The 22,379-nt window shown below is 41.3% G+C and overlaps 1 protein-coding gene across 4 annotated transcripts in view; it reads right to left on the bottom strand.

Moving 5' to 3' along the window:
• The window catches only part of sema3fa (sema domain, immunoglobulin domain (Ig), short basic domain, secreted, (semaphorin) 3Fa), a 51,664-nt gene that overhangs the window by 28,184 nt on the left and 1,101 nt on the right, over window positions 1–22,379 (bottom strand). For all 4 annotated transcript variants that reach the window (XM_036002273.1, XM_036002274.1, XM_031301815.2 and 1 more), the window contains exon 2: window positions 21,389–21,542. In XM_036002273.1, the coding sequence (XP_035858166.1) occupies window positions 21,389–21,500 (112 nt within the window). In that variant the 5' untranslated portion in view covers window positions 21,501–21,542. The remainder of the gene's footprint in view (window positions 1–21,388; window positions 21,543–22,379) is intronic.

The raw sequence follows: 22,379 nt of genomic DNA, 5'->3' as shown, positions 1-22,379 counted from the left end.
TTAAAAAAAATAGCAAGTACGATTAATTGAGATACGGTGCTGTACTGTTGCTGCTTCACAAAGTGACGTCTGATATGATGAAAACATGAATATAAAAATCTAGTTTTTATATTCATGTTTTCTGCTTGGTTACACATAAATAAGTATAGTGGGATTCATTCAAGCAGCATGAAACCTTTACATTTCACAGAAAAAAACTTCAGGTGGCAAGAAAAATTACAAATCCATATTCATGCTGATTAGTAAATACTATAAAGCCAAGCCTTTCAGGAAATCAGTGTGCAGGTCTGACTGTCTGACTGTCTTCCCTTACAACTAGAGCCTGACCGATATTAGGCATTTTCCAAACTAGCGGCATTTATAATAGCCGATAAATGAATATTTAAAAAATAAAATAAAAACAGACGAAACACCCTTCAACCATGTTATGAGTGTTGGCGTTGCATAGTTTGTCCACCAGAGGGCACTCTACAACGTCCCTGTTGGCAACACTCGTGTTTAACCCTTTAAGTTTCATATCTTAAGTTTGTATTTTTATACATTTTATTTATCAGAACTTTAATATATTTTGATGTTCCTGTGTTCTGTTGTGACAATAAAACAAACGTTTACAAAAGTTTAAAACAAAAGTTTATTTTTAAACTGCATTATCATATTATTTTAGTGAGGACTCATAAATAACTACAAATAACTAATGTTAGGGAAATCTGTTTATGTTTTGTTAAGCGTATCTTGATTTTTTTAAAATATATATATTGGCCGATATATCGGAATATCGGATTTTTAAATCACCAAATATTTGTATCGATATTGGCCTTAAAAATCCTTTATCGGTCGGGCTCTACTTACAACACTAATCTCTGGATTTTGGAGATCATGAAACACTGGTTGGCGTCTTACTTTGTTTATAAAATGCTCTATCCCAAGGCTCTGTCTGGCCCGAGGATGGCCGTTTTATGCACAAGACGTGTTTGTGAGTGTGGGATTGGGGTGACGCAGATGCTGCAAGCCGCTGTAATGATGATGAAGCTGTGTTTGTTGTTGTAGCTGTGCTGTCGCTTGCAGCAGGCTGGTCGGGGCAGCAGCAGTGGTCACCGGTGACAACACAGGTTAGAGGGATTATGGAAAGGGCTGAATAATGGGACAGCGCTGGTGTGAATGAGTGAAAAACCCTTCCCTCCCTGGCTGACCTCTGACCTGGCACTCAGAACAAATACTCTCCCTCTTTTTCAGCTGCACCAACACACACCCAAATGCACAATGCTCTCAGATGAGTCTATTCATTCTTATATATGGATTTCTCCTAATCCTCTATTCAATTGGAAGCGTTAAAATTTGCATAGTTCTTGAGCCAAAGCGTCGATATATCAGTTCTCATCCCAGTGATTTTAACCAGAACTGAACAAAGAATAATTTTAAGCATGCCCTCTTGCTTCCTCGTGTATCAAGGTCACGGTGTGTTGCTAGCTGGGGGCAATAAGAGGGGGTAATTAGGAGGTGAATTTAGAGAGACCATTAGCAGCAAGTGTTGATTCATGGTCCACTGGGGACAACAGCCACCTCTACCCTCTTTGGGTGTTCCACCCTCCAGTCCAGGACTGAGACTCCGCTATAATCCCTGAGGTCATTTTTCACCCACAACAGCAAATGGTGTGGTAGAGGAGTGAAAATGGAGGGAGGAGTCCCGAGGGGAGAGGAGCATGACAGCGAACCTAAGAACTTCCATTTATCAATACAGGCAGGAGAGAGCCATGGAAACTCTGAGTCAAACTCTCAGAGAGCTCCTCTGTGCAGCCAACACAGAGAGGCTGAGATCCCCTCTACTGCTGCTGAAGGGGCAAAAAACACAGCTCACAAAGGCACAGAGAGGCTCTCCAATGTGTATTATAATCATGAGTTGGACAGAGGACAAAACACCCTGATTGTGTGCCCAAATAGACAAGAACACTGATTGAGAGCTCAGCTGCCAGCTTAGGTAGAGGGCATGAGTAGAAAGAGAGGAGAGAGAAGTTTTCAAAAGTCAAGATTACTCCAGAGAAGAGAAGGGCGGCGGAAAAAATGAGGAAGCAGGGTTTGGCGGTCAAGCGCTAATATATTGTATATACAGACTGTCAAATTCACATGGTAAACAGACTGCACATACCATCATTTAAAAAGCTATGTGCTACATTTTCACTACACGTATTATAGATCAAATGAGCAAATAGCACTATTCTATAAGACACACAAGATGCTCGCTATCGGCTCTATATTTTTGTAAATACAATAGAGAGCAGAAGAGTTTGGTGCTAGTAGGTGAGAAGAAATTGTTCAGATCCCGCCTGTTAAGAGTCAAGTTCAAATAATAATGAAGGGGAGTGTTGAGGACTCTTTGGCCTTTGGAAAGAACTGTGACCTGGTGGTAATGGTTCAGATGCTCTGAAAATCTTTTTCTTGATGGAATGTGGGCAAATAGTCCAATGCTTAGTGGGAGGGATGTTAGCTGTGATAGTTGTGCTAGTGAAATGCTGATATAGCATTTATGGTAGACACCCTGGACAGAATATCTTACCAGCAAATGCCCCAACACCAGCCATGGGAATTATGACCCTAAGTAAAGAGAGTTATGAGATGTTGTTATAAAGCTACAAAGTATGCAGAGGGAGGCAGTCGAGGTGGATGGACAAAATGTTGGACTTTGACACAAGAGAATGCTGTTCTTTTCCGTTTCCTTTCGACAGCCAATGTCTTTAACCATGACCAAGATTTTTACCTTAGCCTAACCAAGTCTTTCTTATTTTGTGCCTAAACCTTACCAAACCTTAGCCATGGCAGTCTCAGATAAGAATATTTTCCCAACAGTAATTTGGAAGGCACCGATAAATGCTGTCCCAATCGTTCTGGAGGCCATGCAAAGAAAGCTTATTTTTTTGAATGAGTTGCAGTCTGAGGCAGTGCACTTCCTATTCCAGACAGTGATGCAGCTCATTAGGATAACCTCTGTGGTCTCAATAAGAGTGAAGATGGAGTGGAGGAAACTGTAGATAAGTAGAGACACCACTGTGCTTTTATGTGTAAGGGTTCACTCCTCCAAGCAGTCCAGATAAGGTCTGATACGGAGTTGTGACTGCAGTTAAGACCAAAGCTCTATTTTATTAAACAATATTTTTTTCCTTTTTTCAATCAACCATTTATTTGGATGATTTTCAATTTACAGCAGGCGATGGCCAATGTCAGATAACCAAAATGCTGCTTCCTCTATTTTACAAAATAAAACAGAATTATCTCTTAGTGAGAAGTGAAGAGGAAACAAATACCTCAACAATCATTCATCACTTTCCGGTCCTGCATCAACCTCTTAAGATTGTTTGAGCATTTCCACCAGCCTTGCGCATCATCCAGAATACTGTACGGATTCTTTAAAGATGTTGTCACGCATGCAGCTCTTCCAAAAAATATATAGCATCCCCATCTATCTTAAATCTCCCTCTCTATGCCTGGTTAATGTCATTTTGTTTAATCGCCCAGCTTCCTCTGACAGCTTTTCTTTTTCTCAGCTTGTCTGGTCCTGCCAGCATCCACTAGCCCCTGTCTGCATACCAACCTATTGAGATAACACACATTTCTTTCTTTAACACCCAGCATGCCGCAGGTGGAAGAAGCAGGGTGATGGGGGAAATACATGCATAATGTGTTCAGTGATGATGTATTTTCCTATGACTGTCAGGCTTGTGCTTCACACATTAAAAGTATTTAGCTCCAGCATGAAGAAAGAGTTAGACATGAAATGTTAAGAGTCACATCTAATGATATTCAACAGTTATGCTTCCATCGACATGTTGTGCAAAATTACTCAAGAGGATGTGACATAATGACATATTCAAACAAGGAGCAATAAGTCTGGCATTTCATTGCCGCTTCCCAGCTAAGATGGCATTTATGTTATTTTAATGAATGACTTTGTCTCCTCTGTCCACACACACACACCATGTGGCAGTTTTGTGCTACCCTGGAGACAGTGACAGGATGACAAGCAACAAAGGCCACTGGCTACAGCTGAACTTAGGATGTTTTGTAGTACATGTCTTCAACTAACAGGACACATGGAGAGTCGGGAGAGAGAGACAATTTTTTTTCCTTAGCCAAGGGACCAAATGTTTTTTTTGCAAACATGCATTAAAACAGTTGGATGGAAATGTATTCAATAAACTCAGCTGGAGCATTTGGATTAAGTGTGCTGATGGAAAATGTGGTATCCTTTGTTAAATGTGCGGCATTGCTCAAGGCATGCTGTGCATTTATTCAATATTGGCCGTGAAATGAGATGAACAATTAGAGGTTTGTGATGTGAATATAAACCTGCCCTCGATCCCAAATGGCCAGCCAGGTCAGCTAGTTGAGCTCTGGGATCACCAGCATCTGTGGAGTTATCATACTACAAGCTACTAATGGGCGAGTGCCAGAAGCCCATCTGACTCTGCACGGTTTGACATAATACTGCATGCTCTGCTGCTGCATACATCCACTTGACCCAACGTGGCTGCTGGACAAAGGCAGGGTCACCCCCAACCAGGTACGCGTCAGTGCAGATCCCGGGCCGAGCCTCGTGCACTAATGCCATATGACAGGCAGGAGACAACCAAATAATGTTCAACAATCAGGCGGCTGGTTGTTGAGCAGCATGGCAAGATGCTCAGATGGGGTGTTGGAGTCTGGGCCTGCAGTGAAGACCTGCTTATTTGTGCTCAGTTAACAGAGAGTGGGAGTTTTGCCACAAAGACTTAGACAGGCATGCATAAGACCAACTGTATGTTGGTTAGTCCACCACTTTAATCAAGACTGAGATATACAGTTGAAGTTCCCTCGCAGGAAAAATAAAGTTCTTTGAATTTGATATATCAACGACTATTAGATGGATTCCCATTAAATTTGGTCCTGACATTCATGGTCCCCAGAGGATGAATCGTAGTAACTTTGGTTGATACCGCCTCCAGGTCAAAGCTTTCACTTACCCTGTGATATATCTAAACATCTACTAGATGGATTGGCACAGCATTTTGTGCAGACAGTTATGGTTCACAAATGAACACAACATGAGGTTCACATTTGTGGGTTTTAGAGAAAGGGCCCAAGAACTATCAGATGGATTACCCCCAAATTTCATTTAGACATTCATGTTCCCTTCAGGAAGAATTGCAATAACTTTGCTTATCCTTCTTGCACCATCATCAGGTAAAAATGTTCATTATTTTGCTTATGACATGAGGGTAATAAAATATAAATATTTAGTTCGGTCTCTGCCACTTATTTGAACGTAGAAGGTCAAGACACTCCCTAAAGAGAAGTTCTTTTCAAACAAATCAAACATAACATTCATCTAGTAATCCATACCATTAGTGTCCAACTGTGCACCGGTGAACCAACAGATCAATATGGCATTGACCTCAGCAATAATTCTGAAGGTAATCACACTCAGAGCACAAACTCTGCCTTTCCAGTCTCTTAAGCTCTGCAACCACAAGCTTGCCTAAGAAAAATAAATTTAACAGCAACATACTCGGACGATTCATAAATATATTCTCCAAAAAAAACAGATATTCCCTGACAGGTTATCACAGGTAACTCCTGAGCTGTTATTACTTGGGAAAAGCCCAGAAATAATATTATGTTTTTTTCTTTGGCCTGGGTGAGAGCAGCTTGAGCCCCACAAATGTGAGATGTTATTTGCTAGTGTTTCACTTCTTGGGCCCAACACTGGCTCTGCTTATACTAAGTATCGTCTGTCACTTAATCCTTCAAAGGACAAGCAGCAGCTTTATCTGTATGTCTTTGAGTCTGTCCTTTAGTCATTTCTTAGTGGCATATCGAGTTTCATGGTCAAGTGTGCAAGAATTGCATCCCTGCCTCTTTTCATCAAAACTCTCTTTTGTATGCCTCCTTTAACAGTAACTGATTATATTTTGGTACATTTACAGGCATGACATTTGATACCAATACACTCACAAAAAAGACCCATGCACACACACAGAGAGATTTGATCTAAACACTCAATGAAACACAGCAGGAAAGTTGGGTGAGGGCTGTGGGAAAAAAAAGAACGTAGGGAGACCAACTGGTGAGAATAAGCTGACTGGATGCTGTGAGTGACACAGAGTCCATGTTAACTTGTTAATTTGCTGTGTGTCTGTCTATCTGTCTGTTCGACATAAATGGGAGAAGAGGAGTGGAGAAAACGAAGTGGGGATGATGACCGTCAGTCAAGGGCATTCATCTTTTCTAAGTGGAAAAGTGGCTGAATGATGCGAGATGATGGTAGTGGGAATGGAGGGAGTTGGAGCAAAATGAGAAGGGGCTGAAGTGGGGGAAGACAAGGCAGAAAGGAATGCAGACAGTGAGAATGCTATTGAACATTGTTATGGAAATAGTTGGGTTTGGGAACATATTCTATTGCAGCATGGTGGCCCAATGGTTAGCACTGTGGCCTCACAGCTAGAAGGCACCGTGTTCGAACCCTGGTCTGTGTGGGTTTTCTCCGGGTGCTCTGGTTTCCCCCACCAATAAAAACATGTTTCCCTCCCTCTCTACCGGGCTGATGTGTGGTGAGCAGCTGGCGTTGTAAGGTTGCCCTGCATCATCCAGGTGGATACTAGACATTGGTGGTGGTAGAGAGTAGGCCCCCCCCCGAAGTGCTTTGAGTGTCTATGATAAAGCGCTTATGTAATTAATTATTATTATTATTATTATTATTATATTCAAACTGTAATGACTGCAGTCGAAATTCTTGTTGCAATGATACATTGATATTCAAGCTTTTGCAAGATGCCAAATCTTTGATATTTTGTTTTTACTTTTGCAATTCATCATCATATGCCACCTGTCTTGTTTCTAGGTCAGAAGGTCTCTGTGATAATTTGACAAGGTAATAGCTACGCTTATCAGAGGTGTGAGGGTAGATGTACATTACACAGTTGCAGAAAACAGCAAATAGGTGCAGTATTAAAGTCCAATCTCACAGGGCAGCAGTCAACTTAGACCACCATCAGCATTGGAGTTTTTTCAAGTATCCTCCAAAAAGGAACCACTGACTTCAGTATGTGACCAGAGGAATGTTTGCATATCATGGTCTTTACCAGCAGGAACGGCCTGCATCACTCAAAAATGAGGGGGCTTCACAGAAAAACAATTACAGGCTAAAACTTCAATTTACATTCCAATAGGTTAAATATGTGCTTTGAAAGCAAAACAAAAATGTCATTCAAGATGAAACATGTTGGCAGCCATTACAACTTAAATGGATAATGTGAATTGTCTGCTAAACGCGGGCCCCACTCTCTCATCCCAGCCTGCAATTAAAGCAAAGCCACCAAAGGTCAGGCTGACTGACAGGCTGACAGACCTATAGATTACTGTCTGTCTGTGTAATCCATGGCCTTTTTACTCCCTTCGCTGAGTGACGCTCTCACCCCTCCCATTTAAAACACCAGCGCCTGTTGAGTTGGCTGCTTTCATGTTTGATGGACAGATGGAACATCCTACCCCGTGACCCTGCCACCTTCTTCTCACCCGTGACCATAGGGGTCAGTGTGCAGAGTGCGGCTGCTTAGGGGAAGTGGGGAGAGGATATTTGAATGGTTCTAGTTAGCAAGAAATTCATATCTACATATAAGGATACGTTTCCCAATTTGAATTGTGGGGTTGAATCGTGAGGTTTTGCAGTCAAAGGAGGCACAAGTTGCAAAACTGAGAAGGCTTGAAGAAAAGGCAGGAAAAGAGTAAAAAAACAAATGCAAGATAACATTTCTGGCCTGAACAAATCACATCAAGGCCTCTGGTTCTAGTAAACCCTTAATGTCAATACTACTCAGCAATTACTGCACACCAGGCATGAAATGGGCAAATAAGATTGTCCCTGTTCAGATTACAGGCTATGCACCTAAATACCAACATTGAATCAGAAAATGGCTGTGATATCTCTGGCATGTTATTGTTGGCAGTTCTGCTCAGTGAGATTTAGTATGCGCACAAATGGAGATAGACAGAGAAATGTTGAAATTACCTTTCAACAACAGTTGTTGTCATGATGCAACACATTCAAAACCATAGCGGTAGTGTCTCATAACCATTTTTTACAGTAGGATCCAGCAATTCGTGGCTATTTGGCTTTAGGCTCACACTTTTACTGAAAGCAACAAGTCTGTACTTCCAAGTGGAAGATGCACAGACAATTTCGACAAGTACCTGTTTTGATTAGAGAATGAGAGAGATGACAAGATACAAAGAGAAAACACAGAGTAAGGCAAGAGTCTTATCCGTTAGGAGGTAACATGCGTGACAGAGAGAAATCTTAGTCACAGTCCCTCCTTCCATCCTCACATGGAGTGTTGAAGGAGGCCAGTGATTGCACGGACACATGGAGGCTAACAATCCTCTTATCTTACACTGTCATACCTTCTCATAAATCAGTGCTTAGCCATCCGCTCTGCACTGATAAGGCAACCAAAAACAGACTGATCCACACCAGGAATGGAGAGAGAGACACTTTTTTTCTTTTTCTTTCTCACTCTCTCTCACACACCCTTCTTCTATCTTCGGTATCTGTTTTTCATTCATCAGATGTGAACAGAAGACAAGTTTTTTTTTCGGCTTGGGGCTTGTTTGTTTGCAGTTTGCCATATTTTCTTTTGTAGCTTTTCCAGCAGTCTGGTTATGATCATCTGAAGAACTAGTGAATCATTCCCAACATTCACACAAGAGTGAGGAGTGCTGACTAATTGTCTTTTGGTTGTCACACAATCAGGTCCTTCAATAAAAAAGGTATCCAGTGGAATGGCTTTTATTTAAACTGAAGGAGCCAGGTGGATCTTACTGCAACAGGAAAGTGTCAAGGACCGTCCATCTCATGATACAAAACAGTGGTCCGATGATGGCATTTCTCTGGTAGACAAACCCAGAAGTTATCTCCACAGCGGCTCCCTTATCTTTATAGTTTATGTCGTTTTGTGGATTAATGATGAAAATATATCTCTGTTTATTAGAAAATGTATGACATTCAGTGAGATAACCTTTACAAACCACTGCTGCTTTTAATAGTTTTAAAGGAACAATCCAATTTTTGGAGAAACATATTGTCTATCTTACCCAGAGTTGAATTATCAAAGACTGAATCACACACAGAACTGGATGTAACATAAAGGAGCTAACTAGCTTCCCAACAACTCCACACTATTTTTTATGATGTAGGTTTGGGCGATTGGACAAATATATCGGGTATTGGCTGAGTACATCAGTTTTTTGGGGGTGAAATTTGTCACTTTATTTTGCTTATTTAATATAAGAGAGCCAGCGTGGGAAAAGCAGTGTGAAGAGCCAGCATATTTTGAGTTAAGAATTGCACATACACCTGCACGAGTCTCGGCAAACGTCGGTTGTTTGGGCTGACGGTGGCCGGAAAATGTTAACATATCACCCAACCTTAGTTTAGAGGTACAGCTTTAACCCTTGTGTTGTCTTCCCTTCAACCTTGAAAAAGTCACTTTTTTTTTTTTCGATGTTTTTGACGCCTTTTTTCACAGTTTGTTTTTGCTTTTTCCAACGTTTTAAATTGTTAAATTTTTCTTCTACACATTTTCAGTGCTTATTTCTACGTCCCATTTTTTCTGATATGAAACAAAAATTGAAAACGGGTCAATATGACCCGAAGTCAACACAATTAACTCTATTAGCAACAAAACCCAGTTAACTGCACACCTGATGTGACTGGAAATGCTGTGCAGTGATGCTGGGGACATGAATAGATTGGTAGTTTGTTAAATTACAACAGCACAAGTACAATTTGTAAAAAGCTAATGCACTCTGCATATAAAAATATCTTTGCAACTACAGAAACAATATGGCTTTTAGTGACACAGCAGTGTAGTTCCTGTTGTTTTCATGATCTAATTTGCTCAAAATGCATTGCAATGGTTTGTTACTAATTAATCACGCATGGATGGTTTAATAGGACAGAGTAATCTGGCCACGGTGGTGAAAAGGTACATTTCACGCTGTGCACCATTTTTTATGCGAGTGACATCGGTATAATCAAAAGGCACAGACTAATGAATTCAAGGCTTTTTATTCTTTCTAAATGCGATTACACTTGAACAAAGCATCATTTAGTTTGGAGATCTTCCCAATGCCAAAAGACACTTTTTGTTTCCTCTATGTGATTCTTAGCTGAGTCGACCACATTAAAACTCAATCTGTCAGCCGTGGACAAAGATTGTGTCTCTGTGTTTGTGCCAGGAGATGTTGCTTCCTATAAGCTCTCGGAGGGGCTGTCTGTGGTTTTCCATCATTGTAGTGCAGCAGAGCACATAGTCCAGAGGAGAACATCAATTCATCTAACATGAAATCCTACAGAACATGAAAGCCCAGGATCACAGCCAAGCTTTGAGTGATGACTGTTTCAGCATTTGTGCCAAGAGGAGGAAAAGTGAGAGACGAGAATGATGAGAGACAGACAGAGAGAGCGAGCAGAGGGAGGAAGAGGACGGACAGAGATGCTTTGAGTGTTAAGGCCGCGCCAGTGTTGTATGCCACTCCCCCTCCGCTTCCCCAGGGACATGAATGAAGTAAATGAATGATGGACCCAGCCCACAAACGCCCCTCTTCTATTGAGACCAAGCAGTCCATTCACGGGGATGAGTGAGGCGTAGACACCAACAACAACAATAACAACAGCAACATAGGAGGCCCTTGCTCCTATTTCACATCCATACATATGTATGCAGTCACGCAGACACACACATATGGCACAGATACCATTGACAACACTGCCAACATACCATTAAGGACACCTAGAAAGAGTTCCTGAGAACAGGGCTGACTAACAAAGCGTGAAGGCAAAGAGGAGTGAACGGGGCAGGCCTGGAAAAAATCTTGGCATCACGTCAATGCAACCACCACAATGATCAGGGATGAGAGGCCATCCCCTCCCTTCCACAATCAGCACATTATCAGGAAGCCCATCAGTGCATGAACCCAGAAAATAAGGCCCGGAAACCTCATGTTCCACCACATTCTGCCCTTTCCTCTTCAGCTGGGCTCTTCTCTGGGATGGGTTCAGGGGGTTCTCGCACACACAGGGGTGATCTCACTCAGAGGTCCGACCTTCAAACTCAGGCATTACTTGCCCGAAGCCACAGCAGCTAATGGAACATGGGGAACATAAATCCGATTGAAGCGAGATCAATCTGAAAAGCGAGGCTTTGCTATTTACAAAGCATTTACATCTCGAACCTTGAACGTGGGCTTTGTAATGATGTTAGCATCTGACTGAGTGCTCAGTTTTCGCAAATTATGCATCCTGCAGAGAGAAGGTATGTAGAGTGTGTGAAAGCCGGAGAGGGCTAAAGCTAAGAGATGAAATACAGCTCTGACAGGAGCAGGAGAAGAAAGAGGAATGCTCTGGCTTTTTAAATCCAATAGTGAGACACCACTACTGCAGCCGCCCACAGGATCATGGTCAGGCTCAACCACAGGCCTAATTTCTTCCATAATCACATAGACAGCTACTTGGTCTTCATCCAACATATATTGTACACACAGAGAGGCTTGATAGCCTATTAGTCTAAATCTCCCAAACCTGAAGCATTTCACAAGGTTTCGGGTGTTTGAGGTTGCCTAGCTTCTGCCTAAAAAGAACTTTAACCTTTAATTTTTGAAAGGAAGCACTTCCCATAAAACTTTGCCAAACTGGCACAGAGCAAGCTACTTTGATCATATAAACACTCTGCAAAAAGAAATATTTGTACTTTGGCTCCACATCATTTTGTAATGTTGATGAATAGATGTGTGGTTTAGAATGCACGTTGGGCTTTAGTCCAAATGTTCCCAGGTGCCAAAAACACTTCTTCTAAGACAATCTGTATGACAATATGTAAGTGTGAATAAAGTCAGCACTTTTCATTGACTCTAACATCGAACATTGCAGGGCAAGGTTGTTGCCGGGGCATTGGCACGGAGCTGAGTGGTCCGATGCAGTCTCCAGCTGAGGTAAACCATCTCAACCAACACTCATACACCGCTAATGGGAAGCAGACACACAATTTGTCCTGACTATGCCTTTGCACCCACACTTCTCTCCTCCTTCTCATTCTCACATCCCTCAATCTATCCATGCTCAGGCTGAGATAGCAAACCTGACACTGATGCCCTGTAGTCCATTAGCACTCTCAGAGAGCCACGTCAAAGTCTGCTCTATTGCTCCCTTCGCATTTTCCTCCACTCACCCTATCTTCCTGACAGACTCTTGCACTCCTTATCTGACTCTCTCTGTCTTTCTGCCTCTCTGTCTCTTACCCTTCCTCCTTTCCTCTTGGATGATGTCTGAGCTGGAACAAGACGTGCTCCTCGAGTTCAACATGCCAGTTCGTGTCCATATGGAGGAGAACAAGATGGTAGTCACTCATCAAATTCAGATAACATTAATGTGATGGGGCTGCCGAAAATCTCCTTAGACACAATAGCTGCACAGATAACTCTCCTCCAGCCTGTCTCCTCTAATGTAACGTCAGACACACCTGTTATCACTGATAGGATGGCCAAACAGTTGCCTTTTCCTACAGTGTGAGCTCTCTACCTCCAACAGTTACTCCCTGTCTAGTCTATATCCACGACCTTCCACTTCCTGGATTGCTCCGTTGCCCCCAGAAATTCCTCCATATGTCCTTTTCGGCCGGATGTCCGTTGCCTTACATTTTCTTTGTGTTGGAATTTTAAACTCTGGTGGATTTATGAGGACTATGGTTAAGTGCTCCTTAGATCTCTGCAGGGTAAATTGAGACACCTAGCCCTTGTCCAATCTGAGTTTTCTGTTGCACGACTAAAACAACCTTTGAACGTACACATGTTCCACCACAACAAGCTCCACAGCGCTGTGGAGGAAGGTCTGGCAATGCGAGACAACTCCCTGTCCAGCAGGACAGAAACTTATTATCATCATCGATTCATGTGTTGATTATTTCTTAAATAAATCAATTCATCAGTCTATAAAATGTCAAAAAAGAATGAAACATGCTTCAAAGCATAAAATAGCTGGTTTTGTTCAATAATTTAACTAAATGGTATTTAATTTGCAATGACATCAAAATTAGTTATCACATTGCAGGCGCTGGAACCAGCAAATGTCTTGGAGTTTTGCTTGATAAACCACTTTGAGAAACAATGAATACACTATCAAAAATATTGACTGACTAAGCAACTTATCAACTTATTGTTTTTGCAAAAAACGTCAATTTCGCAGTGCTCTATGAGAACACTACTATACTATACATGTTTTAGGGTTGCAACTAATGATTATTTCCATTATTAATTATTCTATTAAATATTTTTGATTTATCAGTAAAAGGATATGCTGAATAATCATTTTAATGATTCGTTAGTTAAAGGATTACCTGTACTTGCAGATATTACTTGCACTTTACGGTCTTTGTACATCTGTTTATTGTAGCTGTTGTGTACACCGTAGCACTGAAGGAACTCAATTTCTTCCCTCGTATACTATACTATTGTATATAGAGAGAACAACAATAATTTCTACGTTTTACTTTGATTGATATTAGAATCAACTAAGCTCATCTGAGGTCCTCATATGTATAAACTCACAAAACACAAGACGTTTTGTTTACAATAGTCACCATATAAACGAGGTCAATGGCACTGCAGTAACCCGATCCCACCACTGACAGACAAATGATAATGAATGATAGCTGTCTGAGTAAACAAGTGGAGAGGTGCCCTTGACCCGCTGTCTCCTTAATTCCAGTCCGGGCAGCTCACAGATTGCTCCCACACCTCGGTCACATCTGGAGAGCACGGCCAGTCGGGTGAGGCCTCCAAACAAACATCCCAATCCTTCAGTTATTTGCTCACTAAACTCTCCAACCCTCCCCAACACTTTGACCAGACTGCAGCCTTTTAAGTCTATTGTTTTAGCAAATTTATTTTCTCGTTTGTCTTAACCAAGCCTCAAAGCCTCCACGATGCTTTACTTCAGGATTTCCTGAGAGCAGACGAGACAGCAGACATCAGGGGAAATAAGCACAATGCTGTGATTACATCCCGCCTCTCCTCTGTGGAAAACATCATTTGAACCCGATTTGGTTTGTGAAGAGTGACAGGTAGGCGCTGCTATGGCAACCAAACCAAAGCAGTGTCATATAAAGCTCTTTACAGAAGCTCTGCAAGCATGTGAGCGCATGCATGCACACAAACAATGCAGACATAACCACATGGACTTGACATGAATATTAAGACTCTCTCCCATCCCTCTCTGTCACTTTGAATCTTGAGAGAACCACCTCTTGTAAAAGCCATTGCTCGCTCTCTAACTCTGGCTTTAACCACAACTGTCGTCCTCTTCCACCCCCTTCATCGCCCTCATGCTCTTCTTCTGCAGGTGGCGAGGTTGATCACAGCCTGTATAATAATCTTCCTCTAATAATGATTAAAATCACACCTTTAGAATCATGGGCTCTGTAAAGTGCTCTGAAGCCAGAAATAAAACAAGTACAAAGACTCCACTAATCATTTTAACTACACAGGCAAATCAAGTTCCTCAAACATGACAAATAAATGACATCGGTCTGATGTACCACTGTGGCTTTTGCCTATTTTTATCCTGTCTGCCACATTTCGATCTAAAACAAATGGCTGCAGCAGGAAACCAAGGGACACAAACACACCACAATGTTCACAAACACCCACCAGGATGTGTACACACAAAAAATGGCTGCGGCAGGAAACCAAGACACACACACACACACACACACACACACACACACACACACACCATAGTGTGGCTGTCTTTCACCCCCTGCTGAGTGTTGCCCCCCTTTACACAGCAGACAGAACTGGAAGGGCTATTTATCGAACCTGCCAAAGCATCCCCTATGTACAGTAACTATAATTTACAAAAAGAACATAAAACATAAAACTGTCAACATTAATGTTTTTAAAGTAAATGGCCTGATCGACATTGTTAGGGGGATGAGGTTAGTTGGAGCACTTTCAAGGCTTGGATGGACATTCCAAAATTTCTGCTTCTTTGATAAAAAGTTTAAGGTGCAACGCTGCGTACATGATAAGGACTATGTCCAGTGTAATAGTAAGAACCATGCTATCAGCAAGTTCAAAATTTGGTTATGCAAGACACTAATAGCAAGTCAAAGCTAATGATTATAGTCTGCAGAAACCTGATGAAACATTCAGCAGTTTAAATCAGTTTATTTTTAGATTCAATCAATTAGCGTCAATGTCAGATGTACAACTATGGCAAAGTGTTTTATTCTCCAGTTGCAATGATGAAGCCGCTTGTTCTCTGTAACAACACTGACTCATGCTCATGGTTACTGTAGTAGTATTATTTCTGATAAAGTTGAAACAATTTAAATTGACAGCCATACTGTATTATAAACCTTTAGTTTGGTACATTATCCAGACTTCTATGCTTCTACTAGAGGAACATTGATGATGTTATTAAAAGAAAAAAAATGAAAATGCAAAGTGAAGCAAGAAGTTAGGGAGTTGCTCGCACCAACAGTAAACATCATGCCGTCTGTTGGCAGCTCCCTAATATTACATTACAGTATGACATTGTCTTCACCACACTCTTGCTCCAGTCCTGAACCAAACTTCTACACTGTCGTCAAACTACCTTGAGCATTAAAAATATACAGGCTTTCGTGTATATATACGCGCTTTCACTGTGCTTTACCGCATCTCACCGAAGAAGACAAGCTTATTCTGAGGAGGCTGGATGAGTGGATCTACTCCTCCCCAGTACAAATAATTAAATCTATGATTAAAATGCCTAAAGACTGGAATAATAAATAGCAGAGTGATTACGGTTTCATTTGGATGTTGTGCATTTTTATCACCACAGGGGGAGAGTCCAGCATTAATAAGTGCTTAGGCACGGGCTCTGCTTGTCAGCTCAGAGGAAATATTCAAATTGCAGCAAACTGTTTTCAATATAGAGCTTTTCACTGGGAGCAGTGATTTGTATGTGTATTTCTCTCTGTGACACCATTACAGGGTGGGGAGCCAGTAATCTATCGAGCGAAAATTACTCAAAAGAGCTACACAATATTGACACATTTTTTCCTTTCAAGTCTGCAATCGTAGTTAGCACTGCACTTACTTCACGTTAGCCTAGCTTGTATGCAAAACCTTTCTGTGCATTTCTATCCACCCACTCCTCCTTTATGCATTCCCCTGCCCTCTCGCCGTTGTGCCTTCATCTCAAGGAAGGTCTGGGCACTTTAGAGACCCTGCCGCCTTTTGAGTGTAATAAAACAGTGTGGTCCTGTGGTGGGCGGCATACTGGGTGCTCTCCTCCCTTACCTCACACTGCCAACCTCTTATCAACAAGCAAATAGAGAGGGTGTGAGTGTAGAGTAAAGGCAGAGGAGGACGACGAGGCAGAGGGAGATAAAAAGAGAAAGAAACAGAAAAGACACTATATTTAGCACTGGAGCTGTCGCCTTCTGTTTTTCTCTCCTGAATAATCATAGTTTGACAGCATGTATCCAGAGCAGAGGTTGCTGGGATGCACTACCCCCCTCCCCTCTTCGTCCCCCACCAGCAGCATCTCTGGAGAGAAAGTAGCAAAGTATTGTAATAATTGCTGCGGGCTTGCGTGCCACAGCCACCACACATTACTCTGTGGAAACATTTTGCAGTGCCCTGACATTCTCTAATGGAGATAATAGGGAAGGGAGGCAGCTTTGGACTACTTTGCCAACAGGTACAATGTTGTATATGTGATGCATACCAAGAAAGCAAACTGCACCCAAGTACTGTATGTACGCATGAGCAGCAACGTGACCAAAAGACTGCCATCCATAATTTCTAAGAATTTGAATGCATGTAGGACAGGGACAGTAAAAGGCTGTGACAAACTTGTTACCCTCATGTACCGATGATGATTATCTGCTGGGAAAGAAGTAAACAAGCACAGCTGGTAGGATGTGAATTAGTTAATGCTGAGTGGTTCAAATGGAGCAAAATGGACATAAACCAGGGCTAAAAGCTTATTTGCTTTTGTGTTGCTATTGGTGTCTGCTTGTTTCTCAAAAATAAACACATCATTTAATATTCAGTTCAGAAGAAATGTTGCTTCTGCACGTCATTTATTTCCTAAAGCTTTAACTTGTTACACTACTTGTCTTTCATGGCCCCGACATTGCTTGTTGTTGTTGCTTATCTCTTTATTTTCAGAAATCCTGAACAGTAAAAAAATAAATCCACAAACAATCTGTCTCTGTTCCCTCCACGTTTGGGCATGTTAACCAACTCTATATTCTACATAAATATTCATTAGGCAAAGCAAAACCATGAGCACCTCACACTGTGAATAATTATTATTATTATTATTATTGCATTTTAAGTTAGGCAATCTGCTGAGGATGTTCCGCTGTGCAATGCATGTCACATAATGTTTAACGTCTCTGATGATGCATGTAATATAATGCACTGTAATGTGTAATGTGACTAATTAATGACATTACATTTGTAGCTAAACAGCAGGAGGGTTTCTGGGTTATGAGAACAAGCAATTCCTAATGATTAGCCAATCACAGGAGCTGGTTACATACAGCCTGTTCACCTTTGTTTGAAGGAGACAGATCAAGGCAATCAAAGCAGCTAGGAGATATGTGTGTCTAAATGACTTAAGGTTTACTTCTTTTTATGTATGTGGGATTGTTGCAGGTAAACACCTTGTCTGTCAGGTTTGTCTGAACTTCACTGGCCAGACTAAGGGTAGCCAGGGGTCATGTGCTAGCAGACAGGTTAGATGTGGATAAGCTTTCAGCAGCTCATTGATTGCTGAGACTTGATTGCAGCGAAGCCTTGCTGAGGCACTTTGCTCTGTCTCCAGTGTCACAATTATACATTATAATAAGGAGTGAGGAGGCTGGGCGAGGTAAACCTTGCTTTGGTATCCTTTATACATTCTAAAGAAAGGTGTAATATCTCATTGCAAGACATAGGTGGTTATGACTAAAATACTTTCTCTTTCACCAGTGAAGGCAAAAGGACACCAGCAGTACAGACCACCTACATAGAGACACGTCACATGGATATAACTTGAAGAAGACAAAGGGCTTTTCTCATGTACTATATATACACATAAATCTGCCTATAGAACATAATCTATGCAAGATGAAGTCTATTGTTGTATGGATCAAGCGGTGAAGTTCAAACTCAGTAGCAGCTCCTCATTATTCAGAGAGGTGGAGGACATCTCGCAATTTCTGATCTTAACCCTGAAAACAGTCGGGGGAGATGAGCCGATAGTGAAGTCTTTGTTCAGGCGTTAACAATCATTGACGCATTACGTGGGACAAAAAGACTGTCGGGAGAAAGTGCAGAGGAAGGAGTAACCTTAAGATTGTCCCTGAGAATTACAGGACTGCCCGGCTTTGTCTGGCTTTCTTCCCAGAGCTAACCTTGCACCCAGGTGTTCCACAAGGACTAAAGAGGCCAAAGAAAAACAAAGTTAAACACTTTCAAATGGGCCAGAGGATTAGCGTAACAAGCTATTACTTGTTAATATGGTGCCATTCTCCCACAGTTTGAGGGCAGTTAACCTCTGGTGTGACTGGCTTCTGTTTGAAGGGTCACAACCTCGCAAAGCCCCACGCACTAAAATAGCATGTGATTATAGACCTTGTTTAAAAGTAAATATAGGAGTTCTCAGCAGCTGATCTAAGCCAGCCTCGTTCAGTCTTTTATGAGCGATAATACACCTGTGACCTCTTGTTTATGTGATATCATCCGTACATCTAACAACTAGGTTATTTGAAATGGTTATTTTCATAACCTCAACTACACTTTTGAATTAATCAAATAATGTATTTTAAAAAAGTTACACAGCAAAATACAGCATGCTGTTCAATTCTACTTTTTAGGAAAACACAATGTTTAATTTGAGTGATGTACTGCAGCCCTGTGTTTTGTAAGTGTGTGTGTGTGTGTGTGTGTGTGTGTGTGTGTGTGTGTGTGTGTGTGTGTGTGTGTGTGTGTGTGTAAGTCAGGGTTGGTGATCTATCCTACGTGCATTGAATGGACATTCCTATGGTCTTAGCGTCTGTTTGCTCCCTTGGTCCTTATCAAAATTAATAACTCAGCTTGCACAACATACACTCAGTAGCTACTTTGGGAAACTCAATTGACAAAATGATCAGCATAGGTTACTTAAGGTTGTTTACTTTGTAAACCTTAGTTTTAAGTAATCTGCTGGTAATGTGGTGGTATCTTGTTTTTTTATTTTTATTTTGGGATCCTGCAGACATGGAGCTTAAATGTTGAACAAGAATGAACATACTACAAGTTCATAACATTCACTAGAATATTCCATTTTGTTTATTGAATAAAGGGAAATGATTAAACAATTCATATTAATAGAAACATATGTACATAAATTAAAAAATAATTACTAGTTCAAGTAATAAAGTTGGAGCCAAATACAAGTGGGCAGGATTTTTTTAAACAATTAAACTTCAGCTGCTATGTCACTGTAATGTTACATATGATCTGATTCGTTCAGGCTTTTATGCAGGAAAATCCTTTAGCTTTCAGTTATGCAGAGTTCCAGGAAAACTGTACAAAGAGTACACAACAGACACAACTGAAACGTAGTGATTAATAAAAGACAGTGTATGTAGAATGGAAATTCAAGGAAAATGTTTATAGCATATGGTCACACTGAAATGCAGAACTAATACTGTATACTCTATATTTCATACAAGATGTTATCATTTTTCTTCAGAGAAATGTGTGTGTATCTTATCTATGTGTATAACCCGTTGTCTGTTGCTTTGACAAGAGTGCAACAATTTGAAAAGCAAAGACAAAGTGTTTTGGATTGCAGCCAAAAGCAGCAATCTCTTCTCTACCAACAATATGAAATGTAAATAATCAGTGGGAAGTGATACTGTGTAACCTTTGTGGATAAACATGTGAAGCTAGGTCACAGACAGAAGCAAACTCAACAACAGTGGGAAAAAAAGGTTATATTAGCTGCTACTGTTAATACATATATTAATACTACATTTGTAGCTCGTCTCCTTGTTTTGTTTTATAATCAAAATTGAAATGCTTATTAAAAATGTGTCTGTATCTGTATGCCAACACTAGACGCATATCATGAAACCTAAAGCCAATTATTTGGTTAAATACACTGGCACATAAAAAAATGAAGAAAAGCACATTACGGAGCTATTCCCAGCAGTACGGTGCAAAACCAATACAATTAGGGAATGAACAGCTTAGAGGGCATTTCCAGTCTCCAGCTATCTGACGTTGCTCTGTGAAGCATAAAGTAACCTCCGAAACTAATTAAAAACAAAAAGGAACTCAATTAAAAGAAGTAGAAAATAAATGAACTCCAGTTCACCAGCGGAGGGTGAAATCCAACTTGATTAGAGACATGGAATGGTGAGAGAGGAAACAAACAGGTAAGCAAAATATCTGAGAAAGAGGGAGAAACTGGGAACGGGTAAATCTTAATTTACAAAACCCTTTAATTTAAAGTTTCAGTAGTTTAGCAAAAGACCACGACATGAAGTAACAACAAACATATTAAAGCAAATAAGTTATTTCTGCTATTCCAGGACAAACTAGATTTGACTAGAAACAAATGACAGCTCATAGATGTTGAAAGAAAAAAAAAAACATGATTTTCCACAACTCCACAGTTCAATGCCATGATTTGCAGAGAAACTTTCAGTTCCCATTTAGTGTTCCTAACTGTTCAAACTGGACACAGAGTGAAGATCTGAAATGTGGTGACCTCATGACAGATGCCTATCAAAGTCTTCTTCAGAGGCAGAGGTACTATAAAACCTTCGGTGCTGGAATGACAAAACACAAGAGACTGCACCGCTGAGACCTATTTTAACAGGACAGTTCAACACACACAGGGTCTCATGTGGCACTGGCAAACATTCATAACATGCTGGATCTGCGCCCTGAGTGTGTGCCCAGCCAAGTGTTAAATCTGACTTGATTTAAGAAGGGAGCCGAGGTCACACAAAGGCCTGTTTGGGGAACTAATGGCAGCCAGGCGGTTAAATGAAGACATATTCTTTGGTCCTGAATAGTCAGGATAATCAGCAGCACATCTCCTCATCCCTCTCATTACGCCTCTCTCACACCGACACACAATCAAACTCTCTGTTAGTCAGTAAAGGAATACACAGGCCTGCCAAGCCCTGAATTCAGCTAGTGCCAATAGTTTACCCACAATAAAACCAAGACATAAAAGACTGATGACAGAAGCGACCAGAAGCGGTGATGTCTCTAGAGAAACAAAGAACTAAACAGTGGGTCACAGACACAACAAGTATTTTGAGTGCCTTACCTTTGAAGGACAGGAAGATCCTGGGAGCAGAGAGGGGCTCGTTGGAGGCGGCCAGCGCCCCGGACGATAAGGCCAGCAGGGCCAGTAGCCAGCACAGTTTGTCCCACAACATTGTCCCTCTGTTTGTTAACAGAGGAGAAGGAGAGTCCAGGAGCTGAGGGACAGAGAGGGATGAGCGTCAGACAATAAGCCTGTACTTCATCTCACAAACCAACTGCAGCAACCAATTCTCAGTCACTAAGCTGCACAGTGTAGTCTTTTTGGTACTGAAGTCATACACTGACAACACAGAACATCAAGCAGGGGCTGAGGCACATCTGTTATGTAGCCTTCCACATATGGATCTGTTATGTAGCCTTCTATATCTGCTGTGCATTGGCTGTTGGTTGGATATCTTATTAAGGATGCTTAAAATCTTTCGCTGGTAATTTTAATAGGGTGTGCAATATGGACCAAGTAACTTAACCCAAACCATAAAACCCGAGGGTTGTAAGAGTCTGGAAAGAAACTCTGCTGGTTCAGCACGGATTAATCTCTCATTGTAATGTGCCTTTCCTAACCGCCCACAGTTATTCTTGCCTGCGTCTGCTTCTGTGTGCTGTAAGGGCAACAGTGTGAATGGATGTCTCCTTTCAGCTGGGAGAGCCAGAAGGAGCCCGCACCTCGCCACTCAATGCCGATCCTCACTTTAATACATACGGATACAAAACGTGTTTGTGAATGCGGCAAATGCCTGGTCAAGACATATTATCACTATAACACATCAAGAGCTGAATTTCACCAGCAGTAGCCTACAGGGAGTTGCTCGTTAAGCCTGTCGAGCACTGGAAGTGCTCAAATCACAAAGCGCATCAACATGCTGTTTTGAGCCACAAAGGGAGCTGAAGTTAATAATATCCACCACAAAAGGATCTGAAGACGCTCCAAGTTATCAGCGTGCGTACAAAAAAAAAACCGTGTAGGCATGTACAATGAATTGACTGTGCCACGT

Source organism: Sander lucioperca, chromosome 6 (assembly GCF_008315115.2).
Source record: "Sander lucioperca isolate FBNREF2018 chromosome 6, SLUC_FBN_1.2, whole genome shotgun sequence".
NCBI classification, from domain to species: Eukaryota; Metazoa; Chordata; class Actinopteri; order Perciformes; family Percidae; genus Sander; species Sander lucioperca.
Note: the sequence above shows the minus strand (reverse complement) of the source record. Positions and strands in the feature narration are given on the sequence as shown.